The sequence below is a fragment of the Leptonotus elevatus genome, chromosome 8 (assembly GCF_054856555.1).
Source record: "Leptonotus elevatus isolate MCC_2025b chromosome 8, RoL_Lele_1.0, whole genome shotgun sequence".
NCBI classification, from domain to species: domain Eukaryota; kingdom Metazoa; phylum Chordata; class Actinopteri; order Syngnathiformes; family Syngnathidae; genus Leptonotus; species Leptonotus elevatus.
Window position 1 is genome coordinate 12,986,994 of NC_141246.1, and position 23,638 is coordinate 13,010,631.

The following is a 23,638-nucleotide window of genomic DNA, read 5'->3' on the forward strand; positions in this document are numbered from 1 at the left end:
CCGCTTCTTATCTTGTGATCTCACTTTGTGTCACCAAAGTGACGCTCCACGAGGCGCATCTCCGACGCATGCCTTGTGCTGCGCCGACCCAATCCAGCTTGTCGAAGACGCAAAACCTGCATCTGTCAGCCATTGCAGGGAAATTGAGCCCAATATATTTCTCGTGACATGATCATACTTGCACTGAGCTTCTATTGAACCACAAAACATGATGTGATTGTCAAGGAAATAGATTTACACAAAGAGAGGAAATGGGTGATAATAAAGAAGAGAGGGCGGCTATCTGTCAGTTTTAGCAATGATTGATTGTTCCGTTCACTGACTGCGCTGTGTCGTTCAGTGGCACAGACTCTCCACTCTTTGCTTTCTAGCCACAAGAACATACTGTCTGTTGTATGTAGTTGAAAATATTACTGTGAAACAATAAATATACTGAAGATGCCATTCAAGTTTTTAATCGCAGCAAAACTGCACTTACGAAGCTTGTTGCGATAGCTCAGTTGGTTTTCGTCACGTTGGTGTCCAGTAGCCCCCCGAGTTGCTTTCATGTTTTTATTGACGGCTCTCAAAATGTTTACGTCATCTGCTTTGTTGTCTACTTGGAGCTACCAATTTGACGTCTGTTACGCAATACATTGGGTTTTATTCATTCCTCGGGGCATTCCGAATAGTGGTGCAGTAATCAGTGCAATAGAAAGACCAGTCTTGTAGATAACACTTGGAAATTTTACTTGAGTAAAGTGTCGAAGAAAAAACTTAAAAAGTCAACTTGTAGATTATTACTAGAGGAAAAGTCTTGATGTATCTGAAATTCACTGCATTTAAGTATAGTTTTTATTTACTTTAATGAGAGAGAGAGAGAGAGAGAGAGTGAGAGAGAGGAAGAAAAGGGGAGGGAGAGAGAGAGGGGGGGGAGGAGGGAGAGAGATTGGGCTTTTTAAAACAAGTTTATTTCTTTACATTCTCCTTTATTCTGCTTTCATGTTGTGGGGGCAAATGTATCGGAGTACAAGAGTACATTTAATTTATGAGTAAAAGTGAGAATTGCAAGAAATATAAACAATAAAGTAAAGTACGGGCACATGAACATTTTACTTAAGTATAGTATTCGTACGATGTTACAATTAGGAAGGTTTTCGTATCATATTTCACCTGTAAAGGTAATTGCCAACGAGGGTGGGGTCTGCTGTTGGGGTTTGCTGACATCTAAGTCCCCCATTGGGGGCGTTACTGGGGGGCTGACGCAGATGCATATAATCAGATAAAAAAAAAGTGGTCCTGCCTCTCTGTGGTCTCTCGGTGGTTAGGACCCCTGCGCTGCGTTCAGTACAAACTGAACTCTTGATACCTCCTATTCATCTTGAATATTGAGATAGATAGATAGAATTCAAAGTAAAATGAACATTATTACAAAACACTTTGGCCTGATCGTGGGCTACCATGTATGTAGAAACATTCTTATACAGTTCAAAGCTTTCAAAGCAACAGGTGGTACACTTTGAACAACCTCCCGTGAGTTCTTCGTTTTTCAGCAACAACTACCAGTTAATTATTTAAAAGGCAATCAGTTGCAATGACGCAGAATGACCCCCCCCCCCCACACACACACACTTCCCCCCAAAAAATGAAAACAAAGCAAAGAACAAAACAAAAGACAACCCAATACAAAAAAGAAGGATTCTGTTTAGCAGTTTAAATATCCCTTATTTAAATACGATATGAAAGTCAGTATTTTAGCAGAAAATGTGCTACTTTTAAAGATTTATAAAACTTAGAAACTGAAGTTATCTTTCGTTTCGTTCGGAAGTTTGTCTATTATCATTTGTTTTCTTTGCTGCTTGGTTGGGTTTTGAGTTAATAGCCCATTTTGACCATGACAACGTGTTAAGAAGTGAATAACACAAAGCATAATGAGCCATTTTGTATAATACCAAACAGCCGTTGCATCCATCATCAAAATACTGTAGCCATCAGAGCGGCAAGGTAAGACACAAATAAATGCTATCATTAGATGAGCCATTGAAGCAAATCAACTTTCTTCATGATGGGTTTGTGATATTATAGTTGAGATATGTGCACCAAAATCAGCTTTAAAAAAAATCAATTTGATCTCTCTTAGCTAAAATATGCCAACTTTAATGCAACCTACTGGGGTAACTGTTACATTAGCAAGTAATTGAAGTTTCTATTTTGTCTGTACTATGAATATGTATGTAATTAAAAGACATTTCTAATACATTTTGGATGTTGGTTGTCAAGATTTCCAGATGGTTGTGGAAATCGTGAACTTAACATGATTTCGTCATCCTAATTTGTTTTGTAAACAGCACATACTGTGTGGAGATCCACTGTGATCTGTAAATTGCACGTGTAAATGAAAACACTGACTCATAATATTGTTGGAATGTCATTTATTTTTATTCAGAAATTTCAGATTGCTCATATGATTTGCAACAGGATAATCATCAATAAATGTGAGTATTTTCCAAATTCCAAGTGTAATTATTTTCACCCCAAAAAAGGGGGGGGGGGTGGAATTGTTGTTCTTTAAAACTCATTAGGCCACGATTATGCTGGAACACTTGTGAATTTGGGTGAATGTGGCCCCAGAATCGAAATGAGTTTGACGGTTTCTGATTCATTCTACAGGCCCTGGGCAGACTAGAATGAAATGGCAGCACATAAGGTCAAAATTTGATTGGACATACATAAATAAAATTAAATAAATATATATATATAAAATAATAATAAAATAAAATAAATAACATAGTACAATCTAATTATGTGTCTAGAATGATTGGAATCAGACCAAATAAGCTTGTTTGTAATTGAATAGATTTGAAGAAACATAAAGCATTAATGACTGTTGATATCCAAATCATAAAAGTTGATGCAACGAACACGTTCTATAAAATAAACAAAACAAGGAAATACGTGTTACCGTGCCTTTGCTAGTTTTTAGTCTTATTAGGGAGACTGTGTTTATCTGTTCACATCATTTTATTGTGACGATTCATTGAAAAGCGTACTTGCGAATCAGCTTCGAAGATGCTGTGTACTCACTCCCCCTCCCCTTCAGCTGCTTTGTAGGCGCGTCCATTCCGTCACGGGGGTGACGAGGACCTTCGTCTGTCATATACGACTTCTTTGTTTGCTTCAGTGAAATGCTGTTTTGAGTGTTCGTTGGTTAAAAAGTCCCTCTCCAGATTTTGGCTCACTGAGTTATGACACTATTTTAAAACGAATCCAATTTCCCCCCCGGGTATGGGCCTTGCACTACCCCCCTACGCTCTGCCACAGTGGACTCGTCTGTAATAACCTTGGTGAGAGCCAGTTGAGCAGCTGAAGAGCGGCGACTCGAGCGAGAGAGGCTGAGCGGCAGACATGGCGGAGACCGAGCGGTCGCCACACGAGTACCGGGAGACACACGCTCATGACAGGGACGGAGACGGCGTCAAAGCGGCAGCACCGCTGCGGGGGTGAGTCGGCCGTTTAACCGTCACCGTAAGGACCAAAACAAGGGGACAACATTTCATAAGAGTTCCTCCTCACCAATGACAGCGAGACCCGGTGTGGGTGTGTATCGCGCGTGTACGCGGGAGAGTGTCCCCTTTGTGACAACAAGTTGTAAACATATATGACTTGTTGTGGTCGCTTGAGAAAGTCGCCTTTTTGTGTGTGTCACGCTCGTTTTTTTTACGACTTTCATCGAACGCACCAGCGAGGAGGCTCTCTCCGCGCGTGCACGTGCGCGAGACAGTGAACTTAACACACAAACTGCCCTTCCAAAACAGGTCACATGTGCCTCTTGTGTTACTTTTACCAGTTTCAATACGGAGTTTTTTGACAATCCAGTGTAAATAAACATTGTAGTTACCGTTATACAAAATAAAAAAGTTTGAGAAATGTTTGCTATTACTATTCTGTGTGAACGTGTGTTTGGGTGTGAGTTGTGTGCGTGCGTGCGGAAGTGCGTGGTTGTGTGTGTGTGTGTGTGTTGGGGAGTGGGGGGTGAGCATGTGTGTGAGTTGGAGAGGACACACGCACACAGAAGGGAGGGGGAGAAAGCGTGAGAGAAACGAGCAGCTTTGTGTGTGTGTGAGTGTGAGAGAGAGCGCTAGAGAGAAAGAGAGAGAGAGAGAGCGAGAGAGAGAGAAGAGAAAGAGAGTGTATGTTATTTGTGTGTGTGTGTGTGTTTGGTTATCCCTATGTTATGGGGACATCAATCTGTTTACACATCACATCTTATGGGGCCTCATCTGCCTTTTGGGGTCCAAGAGCAAGTTGCTATGGCAACAACGATGATGATAGCGGAAGGTGGCGAAAATGCGTTGTGGTCAAAGGTCAAGTCAGAAGTGACTGCTTGCCAAGAAACAAGCCAGTCAACACTATGTCCTCTCAAGTATGGAAACGTGTGTGTGCTTGTGTGTGTGTGTGTGCATGAGAGAGAGGGAAGGGGGGGGAGGGGAGGGCAGTGTGTGTTGCTGCATGGATGTGTGTGCGAGGGCAGAGGAAGGAGGAGGGGAGTGTGTGTAAGGGATGGGAGGGGGAGTGAGTGTGTGCGTGACAGAGACAGACACGTGTGTGTGTGGTGAGTGTGTGTGTGTGGTGAGTGTGTCTAAGTGAGAGAGAGAGAGGGAGTGAGATGGAAGGGGGAGCAGTATGCAAGGAGTGTATGACAAAGCGCTAGGAGTGTGTGTGTGTGTTGTTTGTGTGTGGTGAATGACAATGTGTGTGTGTGGGGGGGGGGGTACTATAGGTGAGTTTGCCATGTGTCAGAAGGCATACAGAGACATGTGACGTGAAGGACGTGTGTGTGCTTGTGTGTGAGAGGGAGCACATATATGGTGTGTGTGTGCGCATGTGAGAGAGAGAGAGATAGAGGGGAAGTGTGTTAGAGACACAAGGAAGGGGAGGGAGAAGTGTGTGTTTGCACGTACATGTGTGTTAGAAGAGTGGGGGAGGGTGTGTGTGTGCGTGAGTGAGTGAGTGCAAGAAAGTGAGTGAGAGAAGGTGTGTGTGACTCTAAGGGACTATTTGTTTAATAATTGTATGATTATTAGCGTATAGTGCATACCTGTTACATACGTGTGTGTGTGTGTGTGTGTGTGTGTGTGTGTGTGTGTGTGTGTGTGTGTGTGTGTGTGTGTGTGTGTGTGTGTGTGTAGACAAAATTCAGCATCAAGTAATGTCAAAAGTGCTACCTGAAGAGTATACTTATGTGCAATGTGTGTGATGGACACACAAGATCGAGTCTGTGTCTGTGTGTGTGTGTGTGTTTGTGTGTGTCTGTGTGTGCGCGCTTGTATGTGTCTCAAAGAGAAGATGGAGTGTGTGTGTGTTGCCGTCAGTACAGTGTGTGTATGTGTTTAAGAGGAAAAGAGAAGGGAGGGTGTGTGACGCGGTGTATGTGTGCGTGTGAGAGAGTATTTGTGTGTGTGTGTGCGGCGTATGTGTGTCTTGTGTGCGTGCAAGCTTTTGAAGGGGAGGGTGAGCGTGTGTGTGTGTGTTTGTGTCTTGGAAACAGAAAAAGAGGGCTTGGTAGCTAGTGCATTTGCTGTGTGTGTGTGTGTGTGTGTGTGTGTGTGTGTGTGTGTGTGTGTGTGTGTGTGTGTGTGTGTATTTGTTCTGCTTGTGTGTGTTCTGCAGTCAGGAAGAAAGTAAGGTGCGTGTGTGTGTGTGAGGGGTGAGACAGGCACAAGGTTTGTATGTCTCTTAGACAAGGGCAGTGTGTGTGTGTGTGTGTGTTTGTCAGATGAAGGGACTGTGTTTATGCATCTACTTTGTTTATGAAAGAGGGAAAGGACACTGGTTTTTGCTATATTGTGAGGTCCATATTCCCGGTTTAACTATCACTGTGGGTACCGACATTTTGGTGGGGCCCACAAGTTCTATTTGAGGGTCAAGACTTTTTTAGTTTAGGTTTGAATTGGATTTTGGTTACGGTAAGGGTTGAGGTCAGGCCATCAGTTGTGATGGTGAAGGTTGGCTTTGAAATACATGATGTCATTGAGATGTCCCCACTAAGATACAAAGACAAGCACGTGTGTGTGTGTGTACGTGTGTACCTATGCTCCAAGCAAAAGTTGTACGTGCACGCCTGTGTGTGTGTGGGTGGTGGTATGGTATATGTGAAAATGAGGGCGGTTGAGTGTGTGTGTGTTTTCCTGTTATATTATTGACAATTTTGTGTGTATACATGCGTGTGTGTGTGTGTGTGTGTGTGTGTGAGAACAAAGTGCACAGTACATGAAGCTTGCAAAGTGAGTATCTGTGTTTGTGTTCAATCTTGACATATGTGAAGCGAGCGCGTATGAGTGCGCATGTGTTGTGTGCGAAGGTGTACACGTAAGTGCGCGTCCGCGTCGTATGAACGAGTGTGTATGAGAGGAGAGTGAGTAGTGTGTATTAATGAACACGACTACACAATTTATCACAGCAGTTATGTGTGCATCTGAGAAAGTGCAGATTGTGTACGTGCTCACTATTGTGTGTGTGTCAGAGATGGAACATGAGACTGTGGGTTTGGTTATTTGAGAGAGAGAGAGAGAGAGCGTGTGTGTGTGTATTTGTGAGCTTTAGTGAAGGGGGAGGGTGTGTGTGCGTGCATGCAAGCTTGGCTAGAGAGAGGATATTTGTGTGTGTGTGTGTGTGTTTGCGTGCCTGCAAGCCTGAAAGGGAGGGGTGTGTGCGTGTGTGTGTGTCGCTGAGTGCCTGTTTGCGTGTGAGAGTGTGTACGTGAGTGTGTGTGTGTGTGTGCGTGCGCTTGTGGGCCAGAGAGGGGGAGGTGTGTGTGTGTGTGTGTGTGTGTGTGTGTGTGCGCACGTGTGCAAATGTGTGTGTGCATGCGCACGTGTGGACTGTGAGCTGTGTGTGTTTGCGCACGCACATATGAGTCCTGAGTGTGGATCAGTGTGTGTGTGCGTGTGTGTGTTGGGTTAAAGAGGAGAAGGGAGATAAATGTGCAAGGACGGAAGTGAGACAGAGTCAATGACGAGCTTGAAGGGGTTCGAGTCATATAAACGCAGGCACGAAAGTTCACCAAAAGTCGTCGACGCGCAAGTGAAGTGGGCTGCAGCTCAAATGTTCTTCTACAGGTGACAAAGGAAGCGACGGTTGCATCAGTGTCTCCCTCTACAGGTCAAAAGGAATGAGACGGACATTTGCACGGAACATGGTCAGGGCTTCTTGAACGTTTCTGGGTCCGTGTTAACCTTACTGGGGAGTCATTTTTTTAAAAAGGATCTCTCATGATGTTAATGTCATGCGTGTCAAACTGTCATGTTGCATGTCCATGACGATTATTTATTATTCAAACGCATTTAATTCCCGCTCAGAAACCAACCATATGGCTGATATTAGCACTTTTCAAACCAAAACAAATTGCCCCCGCCCCCCCACATTGTATCAAATGACAAATAAAAAAATAAAATGTTTCATGAGAAGGGTTACAAAAATATTTTTTCAAGGTTGAAAAGATTCTAAGTTGCTGTGCACACTCCTCAAATGCAGCATTAGACCCGCCATTTTGACGTAAGCTCGGAATTGTCAATTGTAAAGGATTTTTTTGTTTTTGTTGACTTCTTATTTAAGGGACGGAAGAAGTGATTTTATTCACTGTATTTTCTTTTAATCGATTAATCGGTTTTCGGAACTTTGCCAAATAGTGGAATCGAATCCACATTGATCAAGCTCTACTTTTGAGTCTTGACCTGAAGTATTTGCTTCCAAGTTGCAAGTATTATACCAATGTCGCCTTGCTTCACCTGTTAAGCTAGGTAAGAAAAAAAAAACAGAATTGCTGCACACATGCAGGGATGTAAACTTATATGACCTCACGATCACATCAAAGCTTTTAATTGGCCCAAAGCTAAAAGTTAGGGTAAGGAGTAATTGGCTTTATTGGTAATTTTATTGGCGCACCGGTCCCATGAAGTCAGCCTCAGGAAGTGAACTGGCCAAATTCCAACAATTTCTATACATTTACAAATGTTTAGGATTCAAAAACACATGTTTTCATGTACCGTAAGCAAATAGTATGACACGCACGCACACACAAGCCACACCCACACATTGGCATGACATCACAGCAGCCCACTTGAAGGAGGGGCGGGGGGGGGGGGGTGTTATGCTTTTGGGTGCCCACTCTGGAATGAAGCCCATCCTTATCCACGGATGGCTTTACATGGATTTGCATATCACATTTGAGGTGGTTAATTAAAGAGAAAATCCTTTCCTCACACTGCCTGAGGGGGCAGTAGAAGGACGCTATCCAGATTGATGTGGTCAATCGCACGCACACACGCACGCACACACATAGTATCATGAGTCCAGATGGGAGTGGATTGGATCAATGCGAAGACTGTGGGTCTGGTTGATATCTGTGCCGAATGACACTTTCTCTTCTCTTCTGTCTGTGCACTTGGTGTTCTCGCTTCCTTTTTCTTTTATTAACTCATTCACTGCCATTGGCAGCTATAGACGTCAAAATTCATCTGAACTATTTCTTATTAGTCTAACATATTCTTCCATTTTTGTTAACAAGAGTATGAAAACCTCGATTTTTTTTTGTACATTTAGAACAGGTATAAAATTTGTGATTAATCGTGAGTTAACTAGTGAAGTCATGCGATTAATTACGATTACAAATTTTAATTGCCTGATGCCCCTAATTTTTAATAATATTTTCTTTAGAAAAATAAGATTATAAAAAAACAATAAAATAAAAATATTTTATTATTTAAAAAAAGAAAAAAGATTATTTAAAAATGAGGGCCGTCAGGATTTTAATCGTAATTAATCGCATGACTTCACTAGTTGACTCACGATCAATCACAAATTTTATATCTGTTCTAAATGTACCAAAAAAAAGTCGGTTTTCATACTCTTGTTAACAAAAGTGGGAGGAAAATGTTAAACTAATAGAAATAGTTCAAATGAATTTATGTCGTCTATAACCATCAATGGCAGTGAATGAGTTAAATACCAAGATAAAAAAACTTTTGGAGACAAACATAAAACACAAGTTCTTCATTACAGCCTAATGACTGGAGGTATTTAGAGTTAAATAATAAAAAAAACAAACACCTAATTGTGAGCAGTTTGAGTTTTTCTATTTAATCAAACTACAATTCCTGCGGATTTTTTGTTCTGGTCTGTTGAGGAAAGTGTTGGTGGAAAATCAGATGATTTTTTAAAATTGTTTTAATAATCTTTTATTTTTCTTTAATATTTTTATTTTTATTTTTAATAATGTTTTTTGTAATAAGGAAAAGATTATTAAAAATGAGGGGCGTCAGGCGATTATTATTTTTTCATTGTAATTAATCGCATGACTTAACTAGCTAACTCACGATTAATCACAAATTTTATATCTATTCTAAATGTACAAAAAAAAACGTTTTCATACTCTTGTTAACAAAAGTGGGAAAAAATGTTAAACTAATAGAAATAGTTCAAATGAATTTTTGACGTCTATAGCCGTCAATGGCAGTGAATGAATTAAAGGACCCCCCCTCCCAAATATTTTTTTGCAATGTTTTTGCATGCCGCTACTTTTCTGTGACTCTTATGTCTGCAACATGGCATCATCAGGACAGTAAAGGATACTTGTAAATCCAACGCATGATCTTCTTATGGCCTACTTTAACGAGGCTTCAGTGTCATGGAAATGAAACAACGGGTGACACGAAAAAGGCAAAAGGAAAACCGTACAGAGAGATCTGTGATCAGAACCGATCCAATATCGGGGGGTGGTAAAGTTAAGTAACGATTAAGGAAGTCGGTGTGTAACCTGTTAGTTAGTTCTGGTAGGTTCATATACAACGAAGGTTACTTGTAAATGGGTTTTGCTTTGCCTTTGGGCTCGGATCTCACATGTTTTATTTGTTTTGTTTGCTTTACTCATTTCGTTCGCTTCCGAGACGACCGACGACCTGTTGTATCAATCTCTAGGCGGCCGACAGTTTTATCGATCAATCTCCGATCTGATTCATATGAAGTTTTGGCCAGCACGTCTATTGACTAAATGATAATGACGTGCGTTTGTTCTCCAGGCGTGGCTGTGGAAGGAAACGGAAAGGGACACCTGTGAAAGTCTTTGTTACGTCCGCTGAGGAGGAGAACAACCCTGAGCAGACACACTGCAGAGGTGTGTGTACATGTGGTTTTCTTAATGTGTGTGCGCGCGCGCGCATCTGTCAGTGGGATTGTTATGGAGGCGGAGCTTGTGCAATTGAGTGTGACCTACTTCTGTGTGTGCGATTCTGTACATACACGCAGCAGCGCACGTGACTAGAGGAATGGCGTATGTGCGCGCGCGCGTGCATTAGTGTCGTCGTTTGTTTGCGTGGGTGTGTGCGCACTTGTAATCCTTCTGACAAGGATTGCTGTTTATTCTCTCAGGTGATCGTAAGGAAGCAGCCGAGAGTAAACGTCCCACACCGGATGGGTCGCTGCACAAGACAGAAGCATCCACCAACAACTGGTGAGTTGCGGTTACCTAATAACGACGATCCCATCGCCTCCATCCATCCGCCTGGTTTCCGATCGCAGCTGACTTGAGGCAAGTGGCAGGGAACGCCTTGGTTTCTGTTTCCAAGTCAAATGGCGGGGCGCATGAAGACAAACAAGCATTCAGACTGTTTTGAGAACGTGTCCTGTGAAAGAATGAATTGTACTTGAGGAGACTTTTTGTTTGAGAGCAACTTATCAGAATCCTGCCGATTCCGACACACTTAGCCAGACTACTACACCTCTTGGTTTGCATTAGCGGTAATTGGGCACTAAAAAAACACACACTTTAGAAGAATGTGTTGGCCTAAAGAGAATGAAAAAAAAAAAACAGTAGCAGTGTCCTGAAAATACTGCACATCCCCGGACATTTTATCGTAGTCATACTAGCACTTTATTGCTGAAGGGTTTAAATAGGACATTGATGAGGTCAAGCACAAAATTCGATTGAAAATTCCACCATTACAAAGATAATTCTTACTATGAATTAGCGCAGTCACTGAGGATTTATTCAACATTGTTTGTTGTGGTTCTATTGGGATAAAACTACAGTGCTGCCTTGAGATACAAGTTAAATTTGTTCAATGATTACACTCATATCTCAAAACATCTTTATCCACTGAAATGAACGGAAATGCAAATGATCACAAACAGATAATGCAAACACAACACAACTGTACCTGATAGGGGTGCACCGATCACAATTTTCTAGCCGATCGCAGATTCCAGATCTTTTAAAAAGTCTGATCCGCCGATCCCGATTTTTTTTCCATAACAAGCAGCATACACCTTCAGGGTTCCAGTTTTGTTCTAGTGGAAAACATTGAACGACAGCTGTGAAATAATACAAACGTGTCGTTTTAACCGAGCATGAAGTAGTTCTCCCAAATAAAAATGAAAAGCCTAATTCGTCATCTCAGCAGAAGAGGACAGCGGCTGACTCTTTCAGACCTCTGAGGGTGGAAAAGATTGATTTATTTTTAAGTGGATCTGCCGATCACCGCCCCCCACCCCCTAATTAAGGAAATCGGGGCCGATAAATCGGTGCACCCCTAGTACCTGATGTATTGTCCTTGGCAAACTAGCTTATTATTATTATCGCCACCAAGGTATTGAAATGGTCCTTCCACTGCAAGGAATCCAAAGTGAATTTGATGGTGGCTTTATGTTGTGAAGTGTGCTGCCGCCATCAAGCAGTGGCGGTCTGAAGCGCATTCATGTCTCAAGACAAAAAAAACCTCATTTGTCACGACACTATTAAAGCACCACTGTATTGTATCATACTACGGTACTGTTTGTATATTTTTATTTTAAATACCTAGTACAAAAAACAACAACACAAGAATCTGTACCTAAAATAGATTATTCTTCAAGATGTGCAATTAGAATTTCATACTTATCGGTACGGTTTTGACATCTAAACATAAGGATAACCCTATAGAAACAGCTGTAGTGAATTGCAGTTATGAAATCAGTGAACTGCTACAGAGAATCCAAAATTTAGTTTCTATATGTTACAAATACATTTTAAACCCACTTTAAAAAAACGCTTGATTGGCGCTTACGTTGAAATAAATCGGTCAATGTCTATTTCTGTCCTCGCATTCATGAAATTAAAGCCAAGCTTAAATTATCCACCTGCAGGGAACCAAAAGTCCGCTTCTTTGTTCTGTCACCATTTCATCACGCGTTGCAGTTCGCTGTCAACTTGAATTGAAAAGAACGGTTTCAATTAGCAATGTCAAATGAAAATGTGCAAAATAGCAATTATGATATTTATCGTATCTGGTTAATGTGATTTTTGCTCCTGAATTTCAAGAGTACATTGGCGGCACATCAGGGATGGAGACATTGCCATCGTTTTCGCACCTAATTGTAAACTGAGATCTGTGAGGCGTGAGCGATGTTTGTTTGAATACAGTAGAATTAAACATTCTGTTTTCTTCACACACACACACGCACAAATCATGGTTGGCTTACCGGGGATTGAATAGTGCAGTCAATCTTGGCGCCAGGTGTCGCACATCTGCTCTTGTGATGCATATTTTGAGTGACTCCAAAAAATAATAATTTTGTTTTTAATATTGCAAGAGCACCATGATCTTCCAATTCCAAATTACATTACATTAAACAATTAAGGAATTTACATGGAATATTCATTATTTATTTTCCAAAGTCACAGAGGCACAGCAGAAGAATAAAAGAGCCACATGCAGCTCTGCAGCCGCATGTTGCAGACCACTGTACTATACTGTGTGCATCATTTACACATATATACCCCCAAAATACGCGACTTTTTCGGTACTGATTTTTTTATTTAATATGATTTATTTACATATACTGTTTATAAAAAAGTTGCATATTGTGCCTGTGTTACCTTTTCTTCTAGCGGTCCATCAGAGCCAACTCATGACAAAATCTCCAACGCATCCAAGGCTAGCTCCAGCTTCGCCTCCACACCAGCTGCCTCTTCAGCTCGGACCCCAACCCCAGTGCCTGCCCCTGCCCCGGCGACCTCTGCTCAAGCCCCTTCTGTCACCTCCACATCTACAGCACCGACTGCCCCAGTGGCCTCCACAACCGGCTCGGCAACCAGCTCCTTCCCACCTTCCCCTAACTGTCGCATCAGGGAGGTTCACTGTGGCAGCCAGGTGCGACTTGTGGTCATTGCCATCCGAGACATTACCAAAGGGGAGGAGATCACTGTGGACTACAGTCTGACCGAGTGGGGCGAGAACCTGGTTAGTACCTTCAAATACTTAGGGAAAAAACAAAACAAGTGTAGAAATCTGTTACTTAAACCCTTAGGTCCACTTTTCTGATATTTTTTCAATGAACATGCTTCACAAAGGAAACAAAATGGCCAACACTTTCCTCAACAGACCAGAACAAAAAATCCGCAGGAATTGTAGTTTGATTAAATAGAAAAACTCAAACTGCTCACAATTAGGTGTTATTTTTTATTATTATTATTATTTAACTCTAAATACCTCCAGTCATTAGGCTGTAATGAAGAACTTGTGTTTTATGTTTGTCTCCAAATATTTTTTTATCTTGGTATTTAACCCATTCACTGCCATTGACGGTTATAGACGACATAAATTCATTTGAACTATTTCTATTAGTTTAACATTTTTTTTCCCACTTTTGTTAACAAGGGTATGAAAACCTACTTTTTTTTTGTACATTTAGAACAGATATAAAATTTGTGATTAATCGTGAGTTAACTAGTGAAGTCATGCGATTTATTATGATTAAAATCCCGACGGCCCTCATTTTTAATAATCTTTTCTTTTTTCTTTTTTAAATAAAATGTTTATTTTATTTTTTTTATTTTTTTTTAAATTAAGAAAAAAATATTAAAAATTAGGGGCATCAGGCGATTACAATTTGTAATTGTAATTAATCGCATGACTTCACTAGTTAACTCACGATTAATCACAAATTGTATATCTGTTCTAAAACAATTCAAGGTTTTCATAACTTGTTAACAAAAGTGGGGAAATGTGAAACTACTAGAAATAGTTCAAATGAATTTTTGACGTCTAAAGCCGTCAATGGCAGTGAATGAGGGTAATAGACAATTTAAAACACCCTCTTGCCGTCCCTGTACATTTTATGGACATTTTAATGTTTTTGATATTTTCAATCAAAGAGAAAGCATTGTAAAAGCTTTGTGAGCTCACATTTTTCCGGATTGTGAAAAACATGTAGATGTTCAAAATGGCACTGTGCTGTAATTTCTCTGTTATTGCATATGGGAGTAACATAAATACTACCCAAAGTATGGCACAGGTCCATTATTAGGATGTATAGACACCCATTATAATTTGTATTTTTTTAACATATTTTAAACCTGATGTATTTCAATGCATTTTTCGGGATTATGGCATGTATCAATTCAGTGTGGTGTTGTAATTAGACTTCAGTGAAAATTTTATTATTGAGTGTTTACACCCCTACAGCACCAGGTGGCGCCACAGACCAATTAATGATTTTTCTTGCACTTCAATTGAAGCCGGAATTTTTTTTTGCAAAAGGCGAATAAAAAAAATAAAAATAAAAACTATATATGGATACGCCTAATGCCACTGAACATTTTGAGTGGTTGAGAGTAAAGAAAAAAAATCTATAAATGACTGAGTTATCACACCTCAAGTATCACGTACAAATAATGTACACTGTGCCAGAATGTGTCACCAAAAAAAAGGACGGCACTTAATTAATGTTAGTTCTAAAATAACAGCTGAAAACTCCCTATGCTCACTGCCCCTGGGGACAAATGCATCGCCCTGCCAATGGGTCACCTACAATGGTTTGGTGGTTGCATGTGGATTGTAACATGCATTTGTAGGTTTTCAGCAAAAAATGTTGTGTGTGTGTGTGGTGGCTCATGGACTGAAGAATTAACCTTACAGGCAGATTGCCTCAGGGAGGCAACAATGGGTATCGTCACACAGGTGCACATACACATACACATTCACACGACACACATGCTCTCATGCACATACACGCAAAGCTGGGGCATGTCGTTACTATGGTGATGACTGAGCTCCAACACCTACCTATAGCGCTTAGGTAACTGTAACCATTGTTAGTGGGTGACATCTGTTCCTCTCATGGTTTCCATTCAATTGAATCCTTTTTTCGCCCCCAACAAAATGTCGATGAGAGCCACTTCCATTTAGACTAAAGAAAGTAAATTGACATACTTAGATCAGAGGTTAGAGGGAGTGCACGATATCTTCCAAAGCCACATTTATTATTTAGTCTTGGAAGAAATCCAATGAGTGATAAGCATCAGTTAAGACTCCATGCATCTTAATCAGATGACACCCGTTCTAAATGTCACCAAAGGATGATTGTTTTGACAAACATGAACTCATTCACTGCCATTGACGGTTATAAACGTAAAAAAAAATATTTAGACTATTTCTATTAGTTTAAACATTTTTTTCTACTTTTGTTAACAAGAGTATGAAAACATATACGTTTTTTTATTGTACATTTAGAACAGATATAACATTTGTGATTAATCGTGAGTTAACTATTGAAGTCATACGATTAATTACGATTCAAAAATGTAATCGCCCTCATTTCTAATAATCATCTCGTCAGGCGATTACCTTTTTTTTTTTATTGCAATTAAGCGGATGACTTCACTAGTTAACTCACGATTAATCACAAATTTTATATCTGTTCTAAATGTACAATAACTTTGTTTTCTAGGTTTTCATACTCTTGTTACCAAAAGTGGGAAACAAATGTTAAACTAACAGAAATAGTTCAAAAGATTTTTTTTTACATTTATAGCCGTCAATGGCAGTGAATGAGTTAATAAGCATTATATCTCTATTTCTATACCGGTTTGTGTTCCGCAGGGTTTCCGTGGTTCCATATCTCCAGCACAAAATGAGTGTAACTCTGACACGGAGAATAACAACATCAAAAAGGTAGATGTCCACCTGCTAGTGTTGACTTAATTCACCATTTTGAATCATTAATGTTGTAAATTGTTTGGATTCATGCAAATTTGTACCTCATTTAGCAGTCCAGCTACTTTCTCTGGTTTATGACTCCTTGAACCATTACCTTGTGATTGTATATACATGGAAAGTCTTTATTTATGTATTTGCTGTAATTAAACTCTCAGGAGGACGAACCCATGTTGACCACCCAGCGACCGAAGACGCAACATCAGTACCAGGATTACGTCACTCCCTCTTGGTCCCTTTCCCCCTCATCCTCACCCATCTCACATTCTGACGCCAGTGAGTCCGACGCAGGAGATGAGGACAACACAAGCCCCCGCGGGCGCACGGCACGTCGGCGCAAGAAGCGGCGTGGCACCTCCTCGAGGAAAAAGACCCCCCATCGGACTCAGTCTGGACACGCGGCACCCGCCTCGTCCAGTCGTCCTCTCCCGTCCTCCCACTCTCCTTTGCCCTCTTCCCCCAGCTCCTCCTTCTCCGCCTCAACCAAACCTGTGTTTAAAGCTCCCGCCGCTCCTCTCAGCCCCAGCAGCACGGGCAACACGGATGGCCCCCGAGGAGGCGTGTCCATAGACTCCATGCGGCAAACTTGTGACTACTGCGGACGCCACTTCCGCTCATTGGGCCGCCATTTAGACAAACACCATGCCCACCAGCCGGACGTGTGCTCTGCTCTCGTGGAGCGTTACACTCAGATGCCCCGCCTGCACACGCATAACACAAATGTCGCCGCGGCCCACGCTCATCACAACGCAAAGACGTCACCTGTCGCGACACACGGCGATGTTCAGGACCTCTCCTTATGCCTTCCGACCCCAGCCAAACAATCGCCGGCCCCGGCGTCACCCGCAGTGACGCCTCCGCGAGAGCAGAACGCCGTGGCGGTGTCGGTCCTCAAGAGGAGTCCGCCCCCGGTGGCTGTGACTCCGCCCAGAAAAGGAGGATGGAGGAGGCTGAAGAAAGAACGACCGGATGAAGAGGAAGATGAAGATGTTGTAGAGGTAGTGCAGGCAAAGAGGCCCAAAGAGGAGGACGTGGAGGTCAGGTGTGCTCAGTCCTTCAGAAACGAGTTGTCCAAAGAGGTGCCCAAACAAAAAACCGAGGAAGAGGAGGACAAAGAGGAAGAGAATGGCGCGATGGATGTGGAAGATGAAAGTGGGACTGAGGATAAGGAAAAAGACTCGCTAAGGTAACGCTTAACTGCCTTAAGGAATTTTTGCCAATTATTGTCTCACTCCCCTCATTGCATTGCCACTCACCTAAATCAGCCTAAATTATACGACTCATGGGCCACATCCAGCTGCCAGTTGTTATGACACAAAATCCACATGATGTGCGTTTATTTTGAAAGTGCGCAAGCGAGTAGATGCAAAAACTTGGTATGTTGATTAAATAGTGATATAAAGTTAATAGGTGTGCTATATGCAATTTTATTTGTATTTAAAATTGTTATACCCTATTCATAAACTATAGCTACACGAGCATATTTTTCTCAAATCAATACAATTTACTAAGTAACGACATGAAATAAGCATGTTGGTGTGGCCCTTGATAATCAATACCAGGTGACAGGTGGCCCCTTTGGAAAAAGAATTGCCTCCCACTGGCCAATTTTGTACTTTTTACTCAAATTCGCCAGATTTATTGAATCCAATGTACCGTTCAATACTGTAGCTTTATATAAAAAACATTCAAAGATAATTATGGTCTGTTTTGGTAAAGGTCTAGCTATCTATTTAGCATTTAAAGTAAATACTATGACACAGGAGGGAGTGTGTGTGAAGGGGGGGTCAACATAAATCATAATTTCTGAATGGGCCCCAGGCCACTTTTTTTTTTACAGGAAAAGTTGGGCCCCAAGGTAAAAAAATAAAAGGTTAACTCCTGTTTGGTGACTTTTCAGCCAATAATGGAGGGTTGAGTCCCCCTCCCAAAAATGTGTGAATTTGTGAATGTCAAACTGAATATGTGGGGTCACTGTTTTTTTATGCACAGGCATAGTACACACTCAAATTAATAATTAAACACTTCTTTTTATTTTTAGGAAACTTATTTTGAGACCAAGAACAGTAGAGCTCGGACCGGCACCCTAAATCCCTGTTCCCTGATTGTGTTGACGGCATAGAATGAGCTTTAGTTTGATTCAAAACTAACGCTTCTAACTGTCGAAAGGTTTTCTTTTTTACACTTTGAAATGGCTTACCTTACCTCGAATTCCCGTGTCACATTGCAGCCGAAGGTAAAATCCTGACTTGGTTATTGCACCTTTTGGTGCTTAAAATCCTTGTTGTGGCAGATGCTGCATTATAAACAAGCTGGCAGCAAAAGTATTTTCCAAATGGCAAAAGAAAATTGAAGGAGAAACGTAACTAGTAGTCATGGCGCAATAACCAACCAGGGTTTTACCTTTAGTAACAATCTAAGGTGGGATTCTACTTAAGGTAAGCCATTTTAAAGTAATAAGAAAAAGTTTTCCGTAGTTAGAAGTGGACATTTTGAATCCAACTGAAACTCATTCGCCGTCAACATGATTAGGCAACAAGGTTTTGGGTAGGCTCTTAATTTTAATATAGATATAAAATGCTCATTTTGCTGTCTGTCCTTTCTGCAGTTCCGGACGTCACCAGATGCTGCCCCTCCTGTCGTCCTTGTCGTCCCTCGTTCTGTACCTGCGCCGGCTGCAGCATTCGGCCTTCCTGTCGCTGTCTCGCCAGATGCAGTCAGCCGAGGCCTGGCGCCTCCTCTGCCACTCCAGCCTGGCGCTCCTCATCCTGTACAACCGCCGGCGCGAGTGCGAGGTATCCAAGTTGTCCATCACAGAGTACCGAGCGCGCGTCACTCCTCAGTGCCCCGTTCCCGTTCCCCCTGGCTCTCCCCCCGCTCTCACCCCGCTGGAGGCCTCCCTGTCTCCCTTCGAGAGGCTGGTTCTTTCCCACCTGCCGCGGGTCGGCGTCCAGGGCAAACGTGGACGCATCCAGCCTCTCATCCTCCCCCCTCACTGCGAGCCCTGCCTGGAACTCCTCCTGCAGACGCGCCAAGACGTGGGCGTGGACCCGGTCAACCCTTACATCTTCGCCAGGCCCTATCACTCCCCGGCCACGCCCCTGCGAGGCACAGACCTCCTCCGAAGCCTGGCCCGCTCCAGCGGCACCCGCAATCCCAGAGCCCTCACCCAGACAAGGGTACGGCGACAGGTGGCCATCTTGACGCAGCTGCTGCTTCTCGGCGAGGGGGAGGAGCAGGGCCAGCCGGGAAGCAGCGCAGTGGAGAGGCTGGAGCACTTCCTGGAGCGGGAGTACCATGTGACGCAGAACTGCGCCGGAATTGGCCAAGATCCGGGCCTGATGGGCAGAGTGGGCCGGGTTGTGCTGTGCGGAGAGAGAGATGGAGTGCTCTTCAGAGGAATGAGCCTGAACCACATCTGCTTGGAGTTGGATGGTGAGCTGGACGGACGAGCGACACTGATGTTGTTTCGTGTTGTCTTTGTGTAAATGGAAGGCGTTTGAATGCGGTGCCACGGGAAATTGTGCAATTTCACTTCATTGGTCTACTGACAGGCAGAACAATTAAATGTCATGCCACTAGATGGCAGTGTTGCCACTCATACTGCAGAATAAGAGCTTTTTGTTCAACGAAATAAGCCCTAATTTTTTTGCATGTGGCAAGATAATTTCTGACTAAATTGAGACAATATCATCATTTCAGTGTATTTACTTTTTTTTGTGTTCTGTAGATGGTTTATAAAATATGTGCCTTGGCTCACTAATGGTGGGAAATACTGCAATAAGTAGACTAATGAAGTCTCCCCTTTCCTCCAACCTATTCACAGTTATGTCGGGAAACTCTGCAGACTCTTTTTCGGAGGGAGAATCTGAAGGGGAGCAAGTCAAGGAGAATCCAGAGTCCCCCACACTTGCCCCCACTCCAAAACCCACACCTACCCTGCTCTATGTCAGGAAGGGCAAGAACAACGGCCGAGTGGGACGACCCAAGAAGCTCAAAAACACCCAGTCGCTTGCTCCGCCTCCTCTGCTGCCAATTAACCGACGGAGAGGCTCGGGTAAGACGACATTTTGTTTGGGTTTCATAAGGTTATTCCAATTACAAATAACTACAATGTGAACCTTTAAATGTTTATTTTATTTGATGATGTCTTCTCCCAGGAAAGCGCGGTGTGCTGAAGCGTCCATGGTCCGAGGCGGAGCGGGCTGCAGTGGAAGAACACCTGACCCAAAACATCAACGAGCTCCGAGTTCCAGCCAAGGCCGACTGCGAGCGCTGCCTGCAACAGTGCCCCCTGCTGGTCAGCAACCAGCGGGACTGGCGGGCCATTAAATTCTATTGCCACAATCGCATTCAGCTGCTGAAGAAGAATCAGCGGCGTGAAAGCGAGCCGCTGCCCCTCACCGTGTGCTGAGGAGGAGGCGAGGGGGGTGATAGCGGTCAGCAGGCGTCCCTGATACTCAGCTATTAACATTTCACAGCTGTAGATTTCACTGACCGTAGAAGACATTTTAAGACATTTCAAGAACAAGTACTTTTTTTTTTTTTATTATTCTTTTTTTTACGTTTCTGGTGGTAAGACAGCATTCTGTTAAGGTGCTGTGTTGGACAGTTACGTGACAACGACTGAAGCATACACTGTGTTTTATATGGACGTCTCAATGTGCAAATGTGCGGCATTTAACCCTTCGTGTTGTGATATGGAGTAGCATTAGAGGTCCATGTGCCTGGCGGTTTTACATCAACCACATTTCCGTCGATGGAGGCAGAGAAAGACATTTAATGCGAGTGCAGAGGAACCCAAACACTTTTTTTTCCTGCTATTTGTGCAGTTGACCTCAGTGTTCAATTTTGTATCATTCAATTTACATTCTTGTTCTTCAAGGTAAGTTGAGGTACGAGCTCGTCTATGAAGATCTCGCAATGGCGGTACATTTGTCCAGGAATTCCAGAGTTGGAGTTGTAAATTTCATGTATATGTGACATCAGAATGTTTTCTCGTAGCTGCAATGTTTTGTTGACATTTCCACAATCAAAAGCGTTTTTTGGTCCACTTTACCATGTGCAGTCCTTTCATCAAGAAAATGTGTTTTTCCTGCGTGTCACACTACAGTATCGACTGGATCACTTTATATGTAAATAGGAGACTCGTGCTCGTGTGACGTGTCTTCAAAAGTAGGCGGTTACAAACTCTGAAACGTGATTGTTCTGTTTCCATGTTTGCTCCATGTTTGCTCCAATGTCGTATTCTCCCATGGCTGTTCTTTTTTTCCAGCTACAACACATCCTTGTGTTGAAAAATCTCTTCATCCATCATTCAAAAGCTTCTATGAAAACCTAAGATGGATACTTGAAGTTAATTCAGACTTTTAGCCGAATCTGTAATGTTAGTTCTTGCTCTAGCCTTGCCATTTACGTTGTATATAACAAATATATGATCACTATAAAAACTGGTAGACTATATGTAGCCTCTTTCATTTCTGAGTCAATACTATCTGTATATAAACCTGTTTTGTAAATCTCAGAGAAACAAAAACAGTTTGACTTGCTTTGGTTGGTGTTATGTTTTTCTTTTTATAAGTCTTATAAAATTTTAAAATCCCAAGTCTTGTGATATATGTATTGTGGTTGTCCCTTTGTGACCAATTTTGCTTTCTTATTTGGGACGAGTTTCACAGGGAAGCCACAGTGGGTGTCATGTTTGTGTCTTTAGGGCCTCATCTTTGTTGATTTTCTTCAGCCAATCTGCAGGCCGCAGAATTTATTATTCATCCGTTTCCCCGCCGCGCCACAGTGACGACAGTGAATATTGGCGGCAAGATGCACCTCATGTCCGCAACGCAGCCAGGACTCCTGAAGGTACACACTTAATACAGTGTAATGTTGGTCTGCTGTGGTATGGGTTGTAAGTTAGATATGTCATTTTTTTTTTTAACTTGTAATTTTGTAGACTTTAAGCCACTTTTCCACCCCAAGTTCAAAACAAAACCAAGTGTTTAAATTATACACTGGTCGCTCCTCTTAACTCACTGCACTAGGTTTGCACAATACACTTTTATAGATATATAGGGCACGTAACACAGACTCTTCTTTGGTCTCTTGAGGTCTCCCTGATTTGTTGGAATTTAGATGTTTCTGGGGTTGGTGGCCCGGTGGGTGGTGTCTGGTCGGTGCTGGATTTCACCTTCCTTTCTTTTCTTTGGTCCTTCCTCGGGTCTCCTGACGGCGGTGTTCGGTTTAGGTGAACGGTATGTTTTTTTAAAAATAGGTTTTTGGTGAACTAACGCACGCACGCACACACATACTCACCCACATACAAAATAAAAAAATATATATAAAAAAAAGAGCAATGATGATGACATTACCGAATGAACAATACTGAGCTCTTTAAAGATTTTTTTTTTTTTAATTTATATCCAATGGTAAAATAAGCATGGCATTTGTGTTACTGAAACCTAATTGAATGTTCCAAAAACACGTGATGTGAATTGTCGTCCTGGAACTACAAGGTAAGGATCACAGGTTAAATGTGGTCCCTTTTTTAGACAACCTGATTTAACATTCAATGTTATTTTTATTTATTTTTTTTTTTTATAAAAGAGCTCATTCGGTAATGTCATCATCATTGCTCTTTTTTTTTTTTTTGTATGTGTAGGTGTATGTGCGTGCGTGCGTGCGTGCGTGTATTCATTAGTTCACCAAAAACCTATAATAAAAAAAATCCCCATACCGTTCACCTAAACCGAACACCGCCGTCAGGAGACCCGAGGAAGGACCAAAAAAAACAAAGGAAGGTGAAATCCAGCACCGACCAGACACCACCCACCGGGCCACCAACCAGAGTTCTTCACCAACCCCAGAAACATCTAAATTCCAACAAATCAGGGAGACCAAAGGAGAGACTGAGGAAAGGAAGGAAGGACAAACGAAGCAGAGTGAGATCCACAGACACCAGCCTCCACCGATTCAATGACCTGAGGAAGAAGCATTCAACATTCAATTTTGACAACTTTCATTTCCTTTAATTTTGGTTTGTTATGAATAATATGTTTAACATCTATACGACGTGGAATGGAGTTTTAATTTGGTATAAAAGTTGACGTCTGGCAAATATATATATATATAAATAGACGTCCATTAGCGGTTATTTAAACGTCTAAGAATAGACGAGGGGTCTCGACGTAGACTTCAACTAAAAAATGTTGGGTGGGTATTGTCAGGTTGCAATTGGCCAACAATGACCACTTTCTATATTCCAAGCAAGGGTTGTATCCTTTTCATAACAACATCCTGCGGTGAAAGCTGACATAAGTGGGAGGACAAATGGAGGTGAAGGAGGTGGACGGCCAGTGTGAGATTGCAGTGCTGAGATGACAGCTGTCTGACTCATATCAAGTACAGCGGCAGAGGCCATTGAATCCCAAAAAAACGTTTAGGAAAGGTGACTTGAAGCATGCATTCAGCCACCTTCAGCAAAGGTTACTGCTGATCAACACGATAAGGAGTTATGTGACAATCATCGATAGCAGGGGTGGCCAAGTTCGGTCAGGCTGGATAGTGGCTCTCGAGGACTGAACTTGGCCACCCCTGATCTACAGTGATGGGGTTGGAAGGAGGCCTCTAAAAACGCA

The 23,638-nt window shown here is 42.3% G+C and overlaps 1 protein-coding gene across 1 annotated transcript; it reads left to right on the forward strand.

Moving 5' to 3' along the window:
• Positions 1 to 3,084: 3,084 nt before the first annotated feature.
• On the forward strand, positions 3,085 to 21,612 carry LOC147169820 (uncharacterized). Its single transcript, XM_086083506.1, has 9 exons — positions 3,085 to 3,479; positions 10,056 to 10,150; positions 10,405 to 10,486; positions 12,902 to 13,253; positions 15,894 to 15,965; positions 16,166 to 17,193; positions 18,616 to 19,442; positions 19,834 to 20,064; positions 20,168 to 21,612. The coding sequence occupies exons 1-9, from the start codon at positions 3,385 to 3,387 to the stop codon at positions 20,419 to 20,421; spliced, it is 3,036 nt and encodes a 1,011-aa protein (XP_085939632.1). The 5' UTR covers positions 3,085 to 3,384; the 3' UTR covers positions 20,422 to 21,612.
• Positions 21,613 to 23,638: the final 2,026 nt, after the last annotated feature.

What these genes read in the sequence shown, in the direction of transcription:
- LOC147169820 (XM_086083506.1), top strand. Translation starts at nt 3,385, where the DNA reads ATGGCGGAGACCGAGCGGTCGCCACACGAGTACCGGGAGACACACGCT. An exon ending in GAAGCATCCACCAACAACTG is followed by an intron (nt 10,487 to 12,901) that starts GTGAGTTGCGGT and finishes CTTTTCTTCTAG; the next exon opens with CGGTCCATCAGAGCCAACTC. An exon ending in AAGGAAAAAGACTCGCTAAG is followed by an intron (nt 17,194 to 18,615) that starts GTAACGCTTAAC and finishes TCCTTTCTGCAG; the next exon opens with TTCCGGACGTCACCAGATGC.